This window comes from Dipodomys spectabilis, unplaced genomic scaffold (genome assembly GCF_019054845.1).
Source record: "Dipodomys spectabilis isolate Male_0828 unplaced genomic scaffold, ASM1905484v1 ptg000235l, whole genome shotgun sequence".
Lineage (NCBI taxonomy): Eukaryota > Metazoa > Chordata > Mammalia > Rodentia > Heteromyidae > Dipodomys > Dipodomys spectabilis.
In genome coordinates, this window is record NW_024870912.1 from 2,027,862 (window position 1) to 2,049,990 (window position 22,129).

Here is a 22,129-nt window from a genome sequence, read left to right on the forward strand (position 1 = left end):
TTATTTATTAATTATTTAGATTTGAGATGATAATTGGGCTTAAACTCATGGCCTGGAGTTCTTGCTTAACTTTTTCACTCAAGGACAGCATTCTGTCATTTGAGTTATACCTCGAGTACTGGATTTTCGCTGGTTAATTGAAGATAAGAGTCTCCTAGGTTAGTGTGCCATGGCTAGTTTTGAACCATGATCCTTAGATCTCAGCCTCCTGAGTAGCTAGGATTAAGGCTGTGAGTCACTAAACCCTGGCTACAGGTGCTTTATTTTCAATACCTGTTTCCATTGCTTGTCTCTTCTGATCCACTCAACCCCTTTGAGAGGTAGAGAATGTATCTGGTGGAGATGCAAGGCTCACTGTCTCCATGGCTCAGCCACATCAGGTGGTGAGTAGATGACTGGTCTTAAAGTCTTCTTCCCAACTTCCCTGCTAAGAGACTATGCACTACACCACGCAGTCTGTGAGTATGAGTAATGAAACAACGCTGTCTAGGGAAAGAGCTCTGGTTATACACAGAAAAGTTTAAGCTGGAACTGTCATTTGCCAGGTGCACAAGCCTGGACAAATCACTCAAGCTGCCTGTTGGCACCTCTGCAGTAAAAGTGGAGCAGGGTCCTTCAAAGAGAAAATGGATCAGACATAAAACAATTATAAAATGGGAGGATCTAGTACTTAAGTCATTATTATAAATAGTATCATTACCCACATAGTGCATATATTTAAAACATTATTTAGCTGGACACTTGTGGCTTACTACTGAGGAGGCTAGCATCTGAGAATAACAGTTCAAAGCCAGCCCAGACAGGACTATCCATGAGACTCTCATTTCAATTATCCACCCCCAAAAGCCAAAGGTGGAGGTATGTCTCAAGTGGTAGAGCATACCTTGAACATAAAATCTCAGGGACAGCACCCAGGCCCTGAGTTCAAACCCCAGGACCAGCATACAGAACAAAACAAAACAAAAAATCACTTGATTTCACTGCTAAGAAATGTTGATCAGGGCTGGGAAGGTGGCTCAGTGGTAGAGTGCTTGCCTTACATGCTTGAGGCCCTCGGTTTGATTCCTCAGCACCACATAAGCAAAAAAGAAAAAAAGCCGGAAGTGGCGCTGTGGCTCAAGTGATAGAGCACTAGCCTTGAGCTGAAGAGCTGAGGGACAGCGCCCAGGCCCAGAGTTCAGGCCCCACGACCGGACTGCCCCCCCCCCAAAAAAAAGAAATGTTTATCATTGTGTTTTACATCCTTACAGAATAAACACCAGGCACAAGTGTATGAATGTTTGTCCATCATTACTGGGGATATTTTTAAACATCATCCTTCTAAAGACAAATAAGATCAAAAGGAATAAAAAGATCTACCTATAAAATAATTCAGGAATTTCCTCCTTTCAAATTTAAGGTCTTTAAAATCTTATTTCAGGTATTTCTTTTCTTATGGTTGTATTGTAATCTGATTTGTCTGTGCATCAAAACCACTACGGCTTGGCAGTCAAGCTTTAGAAAAAAGTTAGTATGTCAACTTAAAATTGTTCCAAAGAGAAAAATCAGAGGAAAAGTATAGCAGATAGCAAACTAAGGATAGCCATGTAAATAACAGAAGAAGCAGTTGTCTAGGCTAATAAATAAAATTCATGACATAAATGATACAGGATGTACCCCCACAGGGCAACGGTAACTATGGCAACAAGAGGAGTTGCAGTGAATTCAGATTGACTCATCCGAATACCTAACTGATATGCTAACGTTTCAGGTATATTTCATCCACTGATTTTTCTGTGGTAGTGAAACAGGTTGTGCCCCTTACTTAGTAAAATCGTTCATTTTAATAATAGCTATTCCTTTAATGTTTTAAAGAGATGAAATTTTCTTGTGGCTCCAAAGTAATAAAATAAGGTCAGTATAACTGAAGCCAAATTTCCTAGGATCAGTCCGAACTCATTTCCTGCTTCTCAGGAACAAATTTCTGTACCATTATTTAAGGTGACTGTTGAACAATACAGGCAAGTATCACTTCCAGGTGTTCAACATAGCGGATCATGACTCTCTCAATCACCACCTTAGATACCAGGTGACTGGCACCATAATTTTAAAGTCCTGCCTCTTAGCAGTTAAATGGATTGTCAAACCACAGTGCTGTCTAGGTAGAGGAACCCAGAAAAGTCTGACTGAAAATTTTTTAGAAAAGGAATTCCATTGCCTCAATCCCCAAACTACTCCTGAATCCTAAACTTTGTCTTCTATTTAAGCTTTCTTGGAAGGCTGGGGGGGGGAGGGGGGTAAGCAGAGGTTACTGAGCGACAAACCTAGGGCATCATGCTTGTAAAGCCAATGCTCTAGAACTTGAGCCACAGAGCCATAGTACTTTTACCCTGTGTTTTTTCAGATAACATCGCCTGCTGGTTTTTTTCAGACACAATCTCAAGGCTAGTCTTGGGTCAAGATTCTCCTACCTCTACCTCCTGAGTGCACTCCCTCCTGGGACTGCAAGAGTGCTCCACTATGCCTAGATCCCTCAGTTAGATCTTTCTGAACAAGCCTACAACGATATTTATATCTTATGGCCTATAAATCCCAACTTTACATAAACCTTTTCTTAGAAAACAGCCATATTATTCTCCTTGTAGAGATTATATATTGGGAATGTTTATTTTTTTAAGTGGGTCACAATACTGCCAGGTGCAGCTGCCTCTAATCCTAGCTACTTGGGTGGTGGAGGCAAATGGTCACAGGCTTGGGGCCAGGCTAGGCCAAGTTATCAAGACCTTGTCTCAAAAATAAAATGAAAACAAAAGGGGTAGGCAATGTAGATCAAGTAAGTGGTAGAATGCTTGACCAGCACATGCTGGATACTGAGTTCAACCTCCAATAACGCAAACAGAAAAAGAGAAAGTTCACAGTGCCTATAATCAAGGCAAAAATGTCTCAAGCCATCAATCTGCTGGAGCAATACAGACAGGGTTTCCTATCTTTGATCTCAGACCTATATATTTGAAGGAAAAGATTCTTCACAGCAGCCTGAAGATATTTCCCTTTCGTACTAAAATTGGACATGGAAGACAAGCCTGGTGAGAAATGATGAATAAAGGGTAGGCTGCCACAGGCGGTGCAAGAAGGCTCTAAATGTAATTAGAATAGCAATCATATTGCCTACAATGAGAAGCCTAAAAAGCTAAGCACCCAGGAATCCATTCTGGACCCTGGAGAAACAATCTGTATAAGAGTGGAACTTCAAGCTGTAATTCTGCCCCTGAAATAAGAAGCCCTGGACCTCTACTGCTTCTGGTCTGTCCACTCATCCTCAGCTCTGGATGGTAAACAAATCCAGTATGGTTGGCTTGACAACAGCTGATAACGAACCCACGTCAAATTCAGGGGACCAATTACATACCTAGGCTGTAAGACCTAGGATGGGAAAGCCACATTCTAACTATATCAGTGTCTCTGCGGCAGAGACGGGCTCTAGCTCCAGGGAATTATTTATGGAGCACTCAGGAAACGTGGTAGATGCCACATCATACCAGCCTGGGTACTGTGGGGTGGATATCTCAGAGCAGTCTGTCCCTCACTCCTTATAATTAAAAATAAATGTCTTCTTATTAAGCAGAGATACATGTCTACTTTGACTTTGTCATTCTTGAATTTTTAAAAATTCCAAACTATTTTCATAACAATGCCTAGAATTCTTCAAAATCCATAAACTATAAAGTCTATTTCAATCCTCACATGCAGAAAAAAAAGCAAATTTCTTTTTTACTTATTTCTGGAAGAAATAAGAGAGAAGAAAATGATAAAGTTAATTTTTTTTCAAATGATATTAAAGGAGAATTAAAACCCAAGCTAGTAAAAGGAGCCCAACAGGCTCTAGAAAGGAGCCTCAGCTGATCCAGATCCCTCCACTGGCTTCAAGAATCTTCCGCATGAGAGCCTTGTCAGGTGCTGAGACTGAGTAAGCTACCAGCAGAGCCAGGAATGCTGGCACATGAGGTCTGATGGGGGGGAAAGAAATCAATCCTGAGCATCCCATCAGCTCTCCGGTCTTCAATCCCTACATCTCTAATCTCACCTGCTCTCTAACTTCAGATAAAGCTGCATGGTGTTATTTTGTTAAGCAAGGGAAAGCTGATAACCTCTTTTTTGTAATGAGAAGCTTATCACATTCTACTTCAGCTTGTAAGCTCTGATTATTGATATTGAAATCAACAGGTGAGGAACAAATGTAGCAGAGTGCTTCCAGAGAATAAAACTGTAAGTATACATGCTGAATTCAAACACCTCACAACACCCAAACAATCATACCTTCCAGCACCTCTAGTTGTTTTGTGATGGCCTGAATTCAAGGTCTCATTCTCTCAAGGCTTGTGCTATACTACTTGAGCCATACTTCCACTTCTGGCTTTTTTTAGAAATTAGAGTCATCTAGACTTTCCTGCCTGGGTTAGCTTGTACCCACAATCCTCAGATCTCAACCTTCTGAGTAGCTAGGATTACAGGCTTGAGCCACCGGTACCTGGCTCACCATAGTCATGTCTAACATTCACATATTCCTAGCTGAAATTGAGAATAGTTGTTATGCACTCCTGAAATGATATCAGTTTCCTTTAATTGCCAGAATATGCTCTGGGCGACGATGTGAATGCCAAGTGCCCACAGCCAGCATCACCTTTCCACTTCTACAAATGATTCCCCGTGTCTCCTGCTCACTCCAGCTAGTCCTAGCCTTCTCTATGACCCACAAACCCGAATCCTTGCTCATTAAAATGAGTGCAAGAACAACATGCTGGTGAGTTGCTATGAAGATGCTAAGGCCTCACAATCGGCTTGTAAGTACTCCCTTCTCTTTTAGAGCAGTTTTTAAGTTTATTAGAATATTAAGCAGATAATGCAGAAGTCCCTATATCTCCTCCAGCTTCCATCTTACAGTCCTCTTAGTAACTAATATCTTGCATGTTTCTTCCAATCGATTAACTAAAACTGGCAGATTATAGTAGCAGCTTAAAGATCATAGTTTACATTTGTGTTGTTCTATTGATTCTTACATATGCACACTGCTGTGTATCCAATATAGTGCATAGTTTCATACAGAGTTTTTTTCTTTCTTAAAAATCTTCCATTTCATCTATCCAACCCTCTTGCCTATACCTGCCCCTGACTTGAACTCTTAACCTGCGATCTTTCTGCTATCTCTGTTGTTTCAACTCTTATGGAATCTCAAATGCTTGGAATTATACAGCAGGTGCTTCCCAGAATGGCTTTTTTACACTGAGAAACAGGCAATGAAATTCCTCCATGCTGTTTTGGTGCTCATTTCTTTCTACTGCTGAGTAAATACTCCATTGAATGGCTATAACCATGCACTGTTTATCTTTTCACTGGCGGAAGAACACTTTGATGGTTCTTGTCTCCTTCTCTGGACTTGCTCACTTGGCACTTACAAGTAGCATCCAGGGCTGGAGGTCCCTCTCCCTCTCCCTTCCTCCCTCCCTTCATTCCTCCCTTCCTCCCTCTGTCTCTGTCTCTGTGTCTGTCTCTCTCTCTTTCTCTCTCTCCTCTCTCTCTCTCATGCACACAGACACACACAGACAGACAGACAGACAGACAGACACACACACACACACACACACTTCCACGATAGAGCTTTTAAATTTTAGGTTTGTGACAGAACTTTCTATGTGAAGATTATATTTGAATTAGTTGAAAGAAGATGGGTAATTTTAAAGTGATGTTGAAATAATTCAGAAAACAACATTAAGCTGCTATATTACATTAATCCTTACATAAAATTCAATATCCTATAAGAGATTTGAAAGTAAAAAACATGACACCACAGATTTTCTCAAAGAGATGTATAATCTTAATGTTAGAAAAAACATGACATCATGAAAGAAAAACAGAAATTAGGTAGCATAGGACTTATTTTTAGTTGAAAAGGCTTTTAGTTAAAAAGGAGAAGCACACAAATCTCCTAAAGACAAAACAGAGGAGGTATTGAAATTCATAATATAATCCTATTCTAAATAGAAGCAACAATGCGAACAACAATAAAATATGCTAAGGATAGAGAACATGAAAAAATACAACACCTCTTAAACAATAAATGTATGAAACTTTTCATACATTCCTCAAATTATTTTTCAAATTGGTGAAGTGAATAAAATAAAGAGCCATTATTTGAAAAGATGGAATGAAATGATCACTCTCACAACATTGCTAGGAACGCAATGAGTTAGAGATATTTTAGGCACATTGTCAATAATACTTATAATTTTTACAGTTCATACTTTTTGGGAGAAGTGGGTAAGACAAGATTTCACTACATAGTTCAGACTAGTCTTAAACTCAGAATTTTCCTGCCTCAGCCTCCAGTGTGCTGGGATGATAGGCATGTACCCTCATACATGGATATAAAAAGTACACATTGTTAACCTAACAACTTTACTTAGATACTATTCCTATAGAAATGAGCACATACAATTGCACCTGTATTTACTGTATCTTTGTTTTAAACAAAATAACTGAAGTATTCATGAAAGAGCATTTCATTATGTAAATATTTTATGGTAGAAGAATTTGTTACACTGCCTCATGATTATTAACCTCTAAGACTAGAGTAAGGAATCCACTTGCAGTTACAATGCTGTAGCTTTAGTAGACCAATGCTCTACAGAATGACAAGAGAAATAGGTTCATAGTCACGAAGTTATGATTTGAACATGCAATATCCCTCCCATGTCTCCTATGCTGAATTCTTGGTCACTGGCTATTGTCATGATTTGGGGGTTGCTGGGAACTTTGCTGGTGGACCTAGTTAAGTAGAAGTAGCTCATTGAAGGCAGGGCTTTGAAGGCCTGGAACCAAGCAATCATGGACTGAAACTGTGTTATGTGCGAAATTCTGTTCCAGCACTGAGACAACTATCCAATACACCCACACATGATTCATTAGTGGCATTTAAAGTAGAGCCTACAAAGGATTTATTAACAATATTCATCTCTTTTTTTTTTTTTTGTCGGGCCTGAACTCTGGGCCTAGGTGCTGTCCCTCAGCTCTTCAGTTGAAGGCTAGTGCTCTACCACTTGAGCCACAGTGCCACTTCTGGCTTTTTCTGTTTAATGTGGTGCTGAGGAATCAAACCCAGGGCCTCATGCATGCAAGGCAAGCACTCTACCACTGAGCTCCCTTCCCAGCCCCAATATTTTTCTCTTTCAATAGTTCTCATTTAGAAGATCTTTAGATTGAAAAATGAGCATTGTTACCTATTTGAGACAAAAAAATAACAAATATTCAAAATGAAACACCCAGTTAGCTAACATTTTCACATTCCCATAGAGATGCTCCAGAATGGCAGTGGGGCTGACAGCACTACCTTTTGAAGTACCAAGGAGCTGTGAGTTCTGGGGCTCAGGATAGAGCAGGAAACAGGGCTTAGGTGAGTAGGTCCTTCACTCCGCTTGTAGCAAAGGAGCAGCTTTTGTCCAGTTTTCTGGAAACATTCTTTGAGCAAAAGACAAAAGCTCAGGAGGGCAGAAGCTGCTCAACCTCATCCTGGAGAACACATGCAGTGTGGGATCCTAGTCTCCATGTTCTTGTGATATTGTACATAACAAAGCCACAAAGGATAATGACTGCTTCTTTTCATACCTTAGTTCTCTATAAGTTTACTCTCAAAGTTAAGATTCGAGAACCAAGACACAGGGTTTATCTGATTTGGGAAAGGGAAGGGGTATAACAAAATGGAGAGACAAAGCACAAGGGTGAACCAATGCAACAACAATACTCATAAGACACTATATTGGAAATGAACTTTACAACTTGGGTGGAGGAGTCAGGGCAGGGAAAGTAGGAGACAAATGAGAGAGAGGATAACAATGTTCAAGAAGAAATGTACTCATTACCTTACTTATGTAACCCCTCTGTCCATCACCTTTATAATTAAATTAAATTTAAAAAGATTAGGGAAGCAAACTTCTTTTATCTAACAAAGATTATTTTTTAGTTAATCACGCTTTCTTTAACAAATATATCATTAGAAAGCAATTAAGACTTTTACTCAATCACAGTTCTATGACTTGAACTCAGGACTTTCAAATACTACCACTTCAGCCATACCTTCAATTTCAGCTTTTTGCTAATTAACTGGAGATTAGAGTCTCACATTTCTCTGAACTAGCTGACCATGATCCTCAGATCAGAGCCTCCTGAGCAGCTAGTATAGACATGAGCCACTGGCACCTGTTTTCCAAGATCTCTTTTTAAATATTATAAAGAAAAGGATCTTGAAGAACATTAAGAGCCACCAAGAATTATACTTGAATACTGAAATGAGTAGTTTAGTTTGCTCATACTCACACCCTTTTGTCCACTGACTATTCAATATTCCTTTTCTCTTTAGAAAAGTGGTACAGGTAATTGTATTGGAGCTAATCAGCAATGCAAGCCAACTGAACTACTCACTGCACTTCTGTCCAGCTCAGGAGGTAATTTTTAAAGGATTCTTCCTTGTATTTATCAGACATATTTATTTCAAGTAAAATGCTCCAGAACATAGGCATGATGCTAAGTACCAGTGGCTCACATGTGTAATCCTAAATACTCACTCGGGCAGGGAGGATTGCCTTTGAATGCTGTAAGGTCAGGGGAAGGGAAGGCAGAACAGAATCCTCCTTCCTCTTGGCTAAGTCTCCACCCAATACCCATGTCACCTAGGTAACTGGCTCACCTGGGCAGTCACCTCCCCCTCTGCCAAGGTCACATCCTGGGCTGCCCCTGATCACACCTACCATCCTCCCATCAGACCTGATGTGGGTCCCAGGGCCTACATTCACATCTAAATCCAGTGTGGCCACACCTTCCTTCACCATGTCATCCTTCCCCCGCCCTTCCCTACTTAAACCCAGGTGGGACTTTGGCCAGCTTGCTTTCGGCCAAATGGTTTCTACCATGCATGGTGACCACAGGGCAGGCAGTTTGGAATAAACTCTTCCTGCCTGAATACCGGGTGGTGTTCTCTTTATCCACTACCTAATTCAACCTACCTACTTTAATTTACCTAACAGTTGCCAGCCCTCATAGAAAAGTTTAGAAAAGGCCCTATCTCAAAATCAGCAAAAATAGGGCTGGAGGTGTGGCTCAAGTGGCAGAGTTTCAGCCTAGCAAGCTTGAGGCTCTGAGTTCAAACACCAGTACTGCCAAAATTAATGAATAATTAATTATATGAATTAACCAAATAGACATGGTTAGAAAAAATTCTGAAAACATGCCCAAGGTAAGAAAGTCCTTATCTTCTGTGTACACATATGTATTGTGCATATGATCTGGAAGAATCCATGGGATGCAATCTATTGTCTCAAAGGAAACAGGGAAGACACATTTAGGCTTTCATTTTCCTTAAAAACAAAACAAAACAAAAACCAAGACTCCAAATAAATGCAGAAGGCGTACTTTTCAACTTATGCCCAGACGTAAATACAAAAAGGAAACTGAAAGATAAAGGCATAGAAAAAGAAAGGGAAATATGATGTAATCATGTGAGGTCACTGTGGTAACATATGTAGTGTCAATTTTCTTTTTGTTTGAGCAAATGAGGTTGATTATAACAACAGGCATCAGTCTGATACGGGACACAGCACTTTGGGTGTCAGGCTAGAAAACAGGTGCGAATAAGTAAAGCCTATAAATTCCCATGCAGCAGGGCTGACTCTTGACTGCACTCCACTGAGGGTGCATCTGAGACCCACAGCATTCATATGCTCCCTGCACATCCAGACAACACTGACGGTTCTATTCCCCTAGACCTTGGCTGTTAGGAAATCAAAACATTTAAATTAGCACAGAGAATGCAGGAAGCAATAATAGCATATGGGTATAAACTTTTCACAAGTAATGCTGAAAAGAACAAGTTTAGAAATTTCATCTTTCAACATTACGCAAATGCACTTTGCTAGAGATATTTTCTATTTTGGTCAGGATGATCCTCATTACTACTTTTACTATGTGAACTACAAAATTGTGTATCTGTTTTAACAGGAACATATACATAATTACTCAGTGCAGAAATTTTCAAAAGTGTCAAAATATGAATTAAAACACTGACATTTTTTTAAAGGCTTTTTCTGTGGTTCCAAAATATGCTGCTTATGGAATGAAGGCGTTGTTAAAATGGATGAGAACATTTGTATGGAGGAGTTTCTAAAATACCAGTTGTTTATTTAAAGCAAGCAGGTTATAATACATAGAAATTCTCCTGATGAGAGAGAACCATGTAGCTGCACAATGAAAGCCAAGAAACTTGTCCTCCAATAGGTGAGGAAAACCCATTACTCTTTGTCATTGAGATAAAGTCAAGAGATCTTCCAACTCTCGGCTGAGCTTTGTGCTTACTGAAATGAGTAGTTTAGTTTGCTCATACACCTCACACCCTTTTGCCCAGTGACTGCTCAATACTTTTAAGAAAAGTGGGGCAGGTAATTGTATTGGAGCTAATCAGCAATGCAAGCCAACTGAACTATTCACTGCACTTCTGTCCAGCTCAGCAGAAAACTCACCAATTTTCCTCTGTCATGATGTTCTGAGAGATACTAACTTACATAACTACTGCAGCTAAAGATGTAGGACACTAGTTACAAATGACCAATGTTTTCATCTGGCCAGAGCAAAATACTGGCCCTAAAATAAGACAGCCAAGGGAAAACAGACTTGTTCGCTTGCTACCCACAGGACCTAGTGCCGCATTCTATCCATATTGAACATTCACTGGGAAGAGACACAATTGAATGGAAATATGGGATTCTTCTCCCTACACTCAAATTTCTTATCTCTTGCCAAACTTACTGATGATGTATATCAAAGTGAAAGACCCCTAGCTTCTCCCTCCGGCGGCTTCTGCAGAGAGATGTTTGAACACATAGCCAGATTTCAACAGTTTCATATCTGTCCTCCCAGAATAAGGATCACAGAGATGACAATTTGGTCCTTTTCCTTTTAAAAATAAGAAAATTCATGGCAGTAAAGTAACAGAATCTATTTATAAGTTTAGGACCAGATCACAAGACTCTTGGTTCTTTTCCTCCACCTTCTTTCTCTATCAGAATAATAAAGCCAAACAGTCAAGCAGATAAGACATTTGGGACAACAACAACAACAACAAAAAAACATATTCTGCAGTTTGTTTTTACCTCTGAAAAGATTCTCCAAGTCAACATCTTCTTTTCCTTTGATTTTCAAACACTTTGCCTGCTGTACAAGCCTGGCAAGAACAGAAATAAAATCTAGATTCATTATCCTGTGAGGTAGGAATAAATCATGATAACAGCATAAACTTAAATTGAAATCACAGGAAAAATGATAGTGAATTCGTGAACACGGGCTTGTTAAAATTGTTTTGCAGTTTAAGATTTTTAAAATATGTGTATTTTTTCAGGCACTTTAAAAACTTGAAACTTGTAAGTCTTGCCCTGCTTTCATTCTGTTGTAATAAGAAATTTCTATGTTTCCCAGGAGAATACTCTGTTCAGATTCTGAGCAGGAACTATCCAGGATAGTGGGTGCTGGGGTGGTAGATGGGTAAATAATTGCTCCCGATGATGTTGGCACTTACTATTTTAATCAGAAGATTACAGACATTGTGCTCAAACAACTGGGTAAAGTAATTTAGTTACATTGCTGAATGTCAGAGAATTAATTAACTTTTCAAGGGTTGTGTTATGCAGCAGGGGCTAACTTTGTAACTTAACATGATACTTCATTGACACTTTAGGCTCATACTCCATAATAATGATGGAACTTACTAAAATAAAACTTTTACTAAATAAATTATAATACTTTGCTTCGCAAATTGATTTCCTTTCTGCAGAGAACTGCTTTCTCTCATTTTATCCTCAATGATGAGCCTTGGAGTTGGTCGTGGAAATATGATTTCAATTTGGTGGCAGATGAAGAAATCCAATTAATTGCCAACACCTTACATAGTAACCTAATAGGTATGTACATGAATTGAGATCATTTTATGTATATGTTGTATAAGCACATATATCATTGCAGAAATACATTCTGGGATAGTTAGATGTAAGTTACATATCTATCAATATTCTATCTCTTAATTATTAAGACTCTATGAAAAGAAAGCATCTCTTTAGAAATTCCACCTTTGGAATGGACCTGTGTTCGTTCTGCCTGGTTGCATTGGAGCACCTCCTCCCCAGACTGGTAAATAATTATGGTATGGAAGAGAGATATATAAATGATGCAGGGATGTTTGCATTGATGTCTAGGATCCAGCTTCTAGGACTGCGACCCACAGTAGATGTTTAAACACAGAGTGTTTAGCAGTAGCAACTGCTTTGTATGGTTCCGAGTAATTAGTGAAATAATACATTTTAATAATGGTGTAAAAGAACTCCCTATGTATTCAAATCTGTAGAATATTTTTCATTAATTCAATAACATCATTTTCAGTGTATTCTCTATGTATGTATATTATAAGGCCTTCATTATATCCTTATAAAAGAGAATATAAATGATAGATCTGGATTATACTTAGGTGGTGAGCATCAGGTCAGCATGGAGTACCAGAGACACACAGCTCCTGTACTAGGTCTCACAGAGTAGCCATTTTACAAAGAATATGGGAAAATGATAATAAAGAACAGAGATTCTGGGGCTGGCCAAACTTAAAATATTTACTGTGTGACTCAGAGTTTGCTGACCCCTGTTCTAGACAAAGAGCAAGAGGTTTATAAAGTTTAAACCAATGCATCACATGTGATTAGTTTTACTGCTGCTTTTCCTTCCACATTGCCCAAGCAACCTCATAGATTTAGAACATATAATAAGACTTGTAAGGCAGGCATCAGGCCCTTACTCCCTTTGTCCTTAGGTGAATTCTCCAAGTCTAACCAATCAACATCGTTAAGGGTTTCCTAACTGTAGGTTGCATTGTTTCATGGGAGAGTCTTGTCCTGCTGGCTTTTACACACAGCAGACTGAAAAAAAATAGCTTCATCAAATAGGCAATTTTTAGAAGGAACTACAGGATATAAAGCAAGAGGGGATTTTTCTCATGGGTGAGAGACACTCAGCAACGCTTTCAGGTGATGGTTTGAGATGCGCCTCAGAACAGAGGAACCTCAGTGGGGTAGATATTTGGGGGGGGGATGAAGGGAGTAAGAGTTAAGTGGTGGGGGAACAGAGACATGTGGAACTGGACACAGATAATTTCAACTACAATAACATTCTTCCTCCATTTCCATGTATGTATATCTGGATAAGCAAATTCATCCATTTAACAGCCAAATGACCAAGAATCCGTAGGAGTCAATCATTTTCAGGAATCATCTAATTGTAGTTTGTAAACAAGTAGTAGTTAAGCCTTTAGAAATGTGACAGTATAATGCATCTTCAAATAAAGGTATCCATGTGAAAATGCTCAATGAGGCATTTTCTACAAGAAAAAAAAATACCGGAAAATACTTGTCAATAGGAGAAACAGGGCTAATGAGTTAAGGTATGGAATACAATAAATACACTTGTCAAAAATAATGCATTAGTTCCCTTTCTGCTGACACGGTAATACAGTCATGAATATCCTTAAATAAAAGAAAATGTGTTGAAGATTAACAAAAAATTATATGAATACTTGTTAAAAATTTTATTTTATTGTAAAGATGCTAAGTTACATGAGTAAGGTAATGAGTACTCTTGTCAATACTTTTAAAGGTGGAAGTATGCAGGTACACACTCATATGCAAATGTAGACATGAAAATAAGGAGGTATAATAGTGTGGGTGACAGTGTTAACACTAGCAACCTCAATTTAAATCCTCCAAGCTGAGCCATAGGGAGGGAGAGGGGTTGGTCATGGGGCTTGAACTCTGGGGCTGAGTGCTGTGCCTATGCTCTTCAGCTCAAGGCCAGCGCTCTACCACTTGAGCCACAGTGCCACTTCTGGTTTTCTGGTGGTTAATTAGAGATAAGAGTCTCAAGGACTTTCCTGCTCCGGCTGGCTTTGAACCACAATCCTCAGATCTCAGCCTCCAGAGTAGCTAAGATTATAGACGTGAGCCACTATCACCCAGCTAGAAATTCTTAATTTTTAAACCCTGTATATTTCTTAAATTATTTCAATGGACATTTTCTTAAAATTTTACAAGTCTCTTAAGTTATGCTGTTTGATTGAAAAAGACCTGGTTATTATTAACGTTTTTAATTTTTACTCATTTCCATTTCCTGTTTTCCTTCTAATAAACAGGTACCACTTTAGTAATGGGCACAAAATCATGTTAGATGCCCCAACTTTACTATTTTAGTGAACAGAAAATACTTATTTTAGAGCCAGATAATGAAGATGAGAAATAAAAAAAATTCTGCTAGTGCTCAGGAAGCAGAGATTTTTCCTTTTTTTTTTCTGGGTGCAGGAACACTAATATTTCCTTTATGCGAGAGGAACCATGCAGATTTAGGACACAATGTTCTACAGAATTTAATTACTAAGAGCCTGGGCCAAGGCAGGATTCCAGAAATCCAAAGATTCACAATAAATTATGTACTGTCTTATGAGGATCAACTCAGAAAAAAAAAATGTATTTTTCAAGACCCTACTAAGGCATAGCTTGGTTATTTGCTATCATTTCACCAGAACTGTGCATTTGTTTAAGAAGCCAGAGCTACGATGAAGGGGCTGAAGGACATAGCAGAGGGACCAAAAGAAGTTAGGTAGGGCCTTGGGTGGTATTGCAGTTTCTAAGTTCCTCAGTTGATCGTGACACTACCGATTTCATTTTAATCCGCAAAATGTTCAGCAGAACCCTTTTCTCCTTTCCTGAATGGCTTGGGCCTACTTTCTGACTTGAGGACTCTGACAAGTAACTGCTGTCATTATAACACCTTGTGTGACTTTGTCATGGCACTTACTACAACCTGTGGACATTCTCTTCTTTGGTATTTTATTTCCTTTCTTCCTGCATCCATCCCATTGGCTTATTTCCATATGGCTAGCATCTTGCACACTGTTTTCTATCACTGTGGCCCCATCAGAGTCTCTGGGTACACTTGCTGAATGACAACATGCCCTATTGACAAGTCCATGGGGACTGAAGCCACCTACCTGTGTTAGGGTAGTTTTCTTAATTACTAAAAACAGAACAGACTGACTAAGGATTTCTGCATGATTGCTCACTGCTGTTTTACCAGAGTTTGGAATGGTACCATTCTAAATATTTATCTAACAGATGAAGGTTGAAAGGGATGAATGGATACCTCTAATTTTAGGATCTGGCAACAGTAATGATCCTGAAATTCAGAGAGGTAAGTATTATTAGATATCCAAATGACAAAAGTCAATCGTGTTCTGAGTTTCAAACACTGGCTAGTAGTGGTATGAAATCACAAAGCAGAACTATAGCAGGGAGGCAGAGAGAGCTTCAAGTTACAACCACCAACAGGGCCAATGAGAGAACTCAGCTCTTCGTCTCTGGACTCCTTTCTACACTTAGTGCTTTTAACACTGGAAAGTTCCCAGATTATTCCATCTGGTTAGAGGCTTCTTGCTGTCCAGCTGCGGGGGAGGAGAGAAAGGGGTCTCTGAGTGTCCAAAGGGTTATACTATCTAGGTACAATCTCCAGAAGAAGGATCTTGCTTTCAGAAGGATCCTGGGTATCCTAGTCATGCTTGGATCATGCTTTCTTTCTACAGGCTGATTGCTACCTCAGACTAAATAAATGAAGGTCTGGATTCTTATGCTGGATGTCAAGATGAGTAGTATATACCCAGCTAGAACTTGTTAGAAAACAAGACTTTTAAATCAACATTTTTAAAGTCAATTCAGTAAAAGGATCTGGAGCTATTATTTCAATAGGCTCTAAGTATTGTCAGGCCTATATTCATATCTATATGCCTAAATTAAAAAATCTAACACGAGAGCTCACATGTATATCCAATACATCCTGTACATCATGTATAGGCAAAGGAGGAAAATTATTTATAACTGACTGAACAAACTCAAACATACTAAGAATTTGCAGTATCAACAGTAATGAGAAAAAAAACAACAACACAAACTTAAAAAAGAAAACACTGGTGCATCCCTTTGGCAGTCCATAGCTTTTTAAGAAAATGAGGCACTTATACAAAAAGTATTAAAAATAATACATGAAGACACAAAAATAAGCTGTCCTGTGTGGTTCAGACCAAAAGGCCAGAGGAGTACTGAGGGCAGGGGTAAAGCTGGCTTCTTCTAAAGTCTGCATCCCAAGATCTGGCCACAGTGGTTGCTCAAAATCCATCTACTTTCTCAATACCTACTATGTGTAAGAAACATGGAGACATCAGAACACAAACTCTCATTTCCAGAAGCTCTTAAAAGTCGGAAATGTTTTAAAAACTTCCACATAAGTCAGGTGCCAGTAGTGCACACCTGTAATCCTAGCTACTCAGGAGGCTGAGATCTGAGGATCAAGGTTCCAAGCCAGCCTGGGCAGGAAAAGTCCGTGAGACTTTTATTTCCAATTAACTACCAGAAAACTTGGAAGTGGAACTGTGGCTAAAGTGATAGGATGGTACCCATGAGCAAAAGCCAGCCCTGAGTCAATCCTCAGGATTCACAGCAGAATTCTATAAGACCTTTAAAGAAGAACTAATACCCATACTCCTCAAGCTCTTCAGAGAAACAGAGAAGGAGGGAGCTATCCCAAACTCATTCTACAAAGCCAATATCACACTCATCCCCAAACCAGGCAAAGACCCAACCAAAAAGGAGAATTACAGGCCAATCTCCTTGATGAACACAGATGCAAAGATCCTTAACAAGATTCTAGCTAACAGATAAAGGTGAGACTTAAGAAGGGAGAAGCTGTAAGAAGGAACAAAAATGTGCCCAGGATGGGAACAGAGGCTGGGCTGGAATAGAAGCAATGCTGAGGGTGACAGTGATAGGGACAATGGGGTCACTGAGCAGACTTCACCATACCAAGCAGAGGAAGCAAGGGGCGCCCGATGGATCAGAGCAGCCCTCTTTACTGACTTGGAAGGTTCACGTCGGGAAGAAACAGCTAGCACTGCTGGAATCCTTAGAATGGCCCTAGTAAAAGGTTTTCTATGCTGCTGCTGATTGGGCAGGAGGAAATAATAAAGGATTTGGCTCATGACAGTGTAATTTATTATCAGGATTATTAAGGACTGATTCCATTGTGTGATGTCCCCTCTGATTACTATAATTTCCCCCAGCCATTTCCATTCCCAATTCCAGCCTTAGAGAAATGCACAAACCTCCTAAGATGGAAGGCACTGGGGAAAACAAAGTGAGCTTTATTAGCCATTTTCTTATGTTACCTTCATAGCACTGACTGGCATTCCAGTGGATTGTGCACTATCAGTTGTTTGAGTTTTAATATTAAAGTGCACACTGCTTTGGGAGGTAGACATTTTTAGAGAACACCCAGGTAGGTGGGGGAGTCAAGAGTATATGGCCCCCTCAGGGTGAAGGAACACTCATATTCCAAAGCCATTTTGTTTATGATGACAATGTTTCAATGACTCTGGATTTATTCTCTTATTACAGATGCAAGCCTTTCAGTGTTTTACAAGGAAATGTGTTCAAGGTGAAACATTTTGACTTATTATATGTAACATAAATAGGAATAAACAGGAATGTAGTATGGTCCTTCTCCTTCATCAGTTCTATTTTCACAAAATTAGCAAAGAAATACAGTCATAAGAAGATGATCCAAAGACTCCTATACATTAATAGCAAGTGGTCTAAATATAAATCTAGCAGCCTCTTTCAAGGTCTTAACACAGAGTTTTTCTGCTAGTCTAATATAGTCAAAATGTGCATGGAATTTGAAATCAGGCAGTTCTGTGTTTGAATCTTTTCTGAACCTCCAGGTACCTGTCTTATAAAATTAGGATAAAAATAACTATCACATACAGGCCGTTGTAATAGGTTAGACCAATGGAACTGTACGATATCATTATTGTTCATCCTGGTGTTACGATTTTTGTGCAGAAATACACTAGAGATAACCACAAGACCTATATCTGAACTTTAAATTATCAGAACATAGGTCTCTACTTTCTAAATTTGGCACTCTTGCCATGGATGACAAGGTAAGATATTTTGCCTAAATCATAAGACTGTAAGAAACTCTGAAGATACTGTATATGTAAACTATAAACCCTAAAACAAATTTTCCTGTGGAGTATAGACATAAACTGAAGACTTCAAGCATAAGGCCACTCACCTCTACTTAATGAACCATGGATAATGTATGATTTACTCTATCAGTACATATAAGCTAAAAAAGAATACTCATATATATGTGTCCACATATATACGTTACATAAGCTATACATATGCTATACTGTAAGCTATTGCACCTGACTACTGAAAATCAACCTAACATGAATAGTTGACAGTTCTGACTATAAATCTTGTGAACATCTAGAATTATATAGTATGTGTAAGTTTAAAATATGACTATTTTTTTAAAAAAAGTAAACATAGTGCCAGACATGGTAATTCATGGTAATTACTCGGGACTTGGGGGTAGGAGGATCATGGTTCAAAGCCAGCTGGACAAAAGCTCCAAAGCTGATTAGACTAAAGCATCAGATGCTCTCTGGAAAACAAACTAAAAGCCAAAGGAACTGGAACATGCCTCAAGTGGTTGAGCACTTGCCTAGCAAGCATAAGGTCCTAAGTTCAATTGCCAACATTGCCAAAAAAGAGTCCATGAATATAAATAGACTATTTCTGCTACTAAATTCTGCATGAGTCATAAATGTACATATAATCCTGTAATAACCTCATATAAAGATTAATACAAATAGATTTTTTTAAGTAATCACACAACTGAAATACAGTTAAGGGAAAGATAAAATTCTCCTAACTACCATACAAGTAATTGTTTTTAGAAAAAAAAATTGCTTAAATTGTTGGATGTCTGGAGACTCTGAAGTGACAAGTGTCTCTAAGATGTTATCAAAGGTCTGGAGAGAACACTTGAGGAACAAATCACTTGGGAGCCAGTAGAAACCTCAGCTCTAACTTTCACCCAGTGTAAACTCCAACCCTGTCCTTGGGAAAGAAGCCAAAGAAACAATTACTTCTCTTCAGTAGGTAGAAGAAAAGAAACGGAACTTAAAGGTTCCTCTGCCTGTATTACTATCATGTGATTTCAAGAGCAAAAAAAGATTCTGGTTACAAGGAAGATAGCTCAGGGAAGCACTGAAGGAAACTGAGGAGAGCTGGCGGATCATGCGCAGCTGATCACCTCTTGTTGGTTTTCTTGTTCTTTCTTCCTCAGCCTGGAATTTAAAATCACCTACAGAATGCCAAAAAGGTGCAGGTGGATTCGAAGAGCATATAACTGTGTCTGCTCATATTTTGTATCCAGACATCATCATATTAACAAGAAAGAGTAGCTTTGGGATAAAGATGTGACAGCAAAAGGAGGATTCGGGAGTATACTGTGTGACACTATCTCTTCTAGCTACTCACAAAATTCTATAAGGGCATAAATTAAGATTTGGCAGAATTGGATCATCTGTGAATTTCTGCTTGAATATGAATTAACATTCTCTACTTTCTTTCTATCTGTAGTATATCTACTTGATATTTATTTCAGTGTAGAGCCCTTTAAAAACAGTAAAAAAAAAAAAAAAAGATAATATATTTCAAAAGGAAAATTCCAAAGAGACCTTTAAGATGAGGACAAGATATCAGTGTTGGCTGGAGAGAATAACTTAGTTAACCTCTGAGAAAACATGACTATAATAATTTTTTAAAGCAGTTCAAAGATCTGCTTAGACTCTGTAGCTTTTGACATTGAGGATGAATGTCTAAAATATTTATAAGATAGTGACTGGGTTTGTATTGGGGGAAAATACAACAGAATGTAGTGAAAAGAAAGAAGGAAAATGGATGGTCTGGACTCCACGATTCTGGAATAAATAAGCCTTCGTCTTTGGGAAACAGTTAAATCCAAAGAAAGAACAAACAAATCTCCTTCAAGGAGGAAATGGAAAAGATGTACAAGCTGTAAACTCCTTGAATTGTAAACAGTGTGGGTGGGAACAGGCAGCAAAGAACAACTAGACCCTGTGAAGTTTCCACAGGAGCAGTGGGTGTGCAACAAATAATAAAAATGCAAGATACAACTACAAAAATAGAGGCATGTGTGCCTATACAAAACAGATCTTGTGCCAGGGAGTAGGCTAGCTTACAATTGTGCACGGAGCCATCAAAATCAAAAAAGCTACTTAACAAAAATAAAATACCACTCAAATCTTCTAAGACATTCTCATGGAAAAAAGAGAAAAGAAAAGAAAATCCGTAGTCAGGATAGAAAAGCCATGTAGAACGTGTACCTTAGCAGCCAAATGATCAAGCTCCCCCCTCTGGGGGAAAGGAGTCTGTTCTGCTGGGGCTGGGGCAGAGTGTGAACATACAGAGGGCTGTTCTGTCCTGGGGAAAATTCACACCACTTGTCAATGGAAAGAGCCAGGCTCTGAGGCTTAGGGGAAAGAACAGTGCCCCCCCCCATACCCAACACTTAGACAGGCAAAGCGGGGGGAGGGGGGTCCTCAAGGCTTTGGATGTAACTCCTTCCACATACAGTGGGTCTGGAACATGTCTGTGTAGCCATTTTCAGCTCAGTCCTTACCTGGTCCCTTTTGTTGAATTTTCCTTGTGTTTATACTTCCTAACATGGAGTGAAGAGGACTTCAGAGAATAGATATTATCTGTTTGCTTACTAAGGCTAAAAGTCATCTAGTAAGTTTGTGTATGCTCCATACACTTATTTCGGAAATAATTGTAGTTTAATAAAAATTGTGACGAACTATAGAAATGAAAAATTGTGAAGTGATTCTTTAAGTTTATATTGAGAAATAAAAGAGCATTATGTTATCAAAGAGTCAAAATGGAAACTACTCAGAGAAAGAAATCATATCTCAGGTCTGTCCGGATTTGAGGTGACGAAGGCCAGGAACAAACAGGAGAGGAAAATCCTGCTGTGACTCAGCAGATGCACTCAACCATGGCCAAAGACAGAACGCTTGTGAAAGGAGTCCAAAGAACAAAGGCGTTTGTACAATGAAAGGGAATCTTCTAGAACGTACAGATGAGATATACTTTTTGCTGATTACTTATATACTTGCAAGAAGTTATATCTGTATATGATCTAACAGAAAATATTTTAAGATGTAGATCAGGCCTTGGTAACTTCTGTGAGCTACTGAATATAACCAATGTCCAGAAATAAGAACTGTTTTGGCCATAAGTCAAGAACAAACAACACAATTGTTCCTTTATTAGTCTACATGGTTTACTTCTTGGTTTGTATTTTACTGAAAGTTTCTTACCGGGGCTGACTGTTCACCTTTGCATGTTTCCCATTGAAGTTCAGACCAGAAAGATTTTTCAGTGTTGAGTGGGAAGCATCTGCTTCCAGAGGTGCTTGAGTTTGTTCTTTTAGACCACCAGGACTTGTGACCTCCTTCTTCAAGTTCATGTCCGAATAAGGGCAGCCAAAAGCACTGTTTTGTATAAAAATGAAAGCACAGCTGTCATTTTTGAGTGATCAATCAGATCTCCATTGTCATTGGAATAGACTTGCATTTAATATTTAAAAGGAAATCCGACATTCTTCTCTCCCTGAACACACTCAATAATAATTTCTTTTCATACTGCCTTTTTTTTCTTTTTGGAGGGGGGGTGATAATGCTGGAACTGGGGCTTGAACCCAAGGACTCATGCTCAAGCTTGTGCTCTACCATTTGAGCCATACCTCTACATCTAGCGTTTTGCTGATGAATTGGAAATAAGAGTTTTATGGACTTCCCTGCCGAGGTTGGCTTTGAACTTCAATCCTCAGATCTCCTTAACAGCTATGCTTACAAGCATGAGCTCACTAGTGCTCACCTCTCATATTGCCTTTTGAGAACATCTCATGTTGCAGACCCTAGACCCAGGCAGCTGAAATAGCACAGGCAGATTCACCAGACAACAGCATCCAGAAACCTAACAGTGGCATCCAGTTGCCCCACAGCTTCCACCAGAGCAGTGAGATTAGCCTCTTTTGACTCCTTGGCTAAGACCATTCACCAGAATCCAAGAACATCATGCTCTCAGTGCCT

General features: G+C 39.1%; 1 protein-coding gene across 1 annotated transcript in view; it reads right to left on the reverse strand.

Moving 5' to 3' along the window:
• The window catches only part of L3mbtl4 (L3MBTL histone methyl-lysine binding protein 4), a 310,153-nt gene that overhangs the window by 82,114 nt on the left and 205,910 nt on the right, over window positions 1-22,129 (reverse strand). Inside the window, exons 14-15 of the mRNA XM_042699191.1 lie at window positions 21,356-21,529; window positions 11,172-11,242 (exon numbers count right to left, since the gene is read on the reverse strand). Coding sequence (XP_042555125.1) covers window positions 11,172-11,242; window positions 21,356-21,529 — 245 coding nt within the window. The remainder of the gene's footprint in view (window positions 1-11,171; window positions 11,243-21,355; window positions 21,530-22,129) is intronic.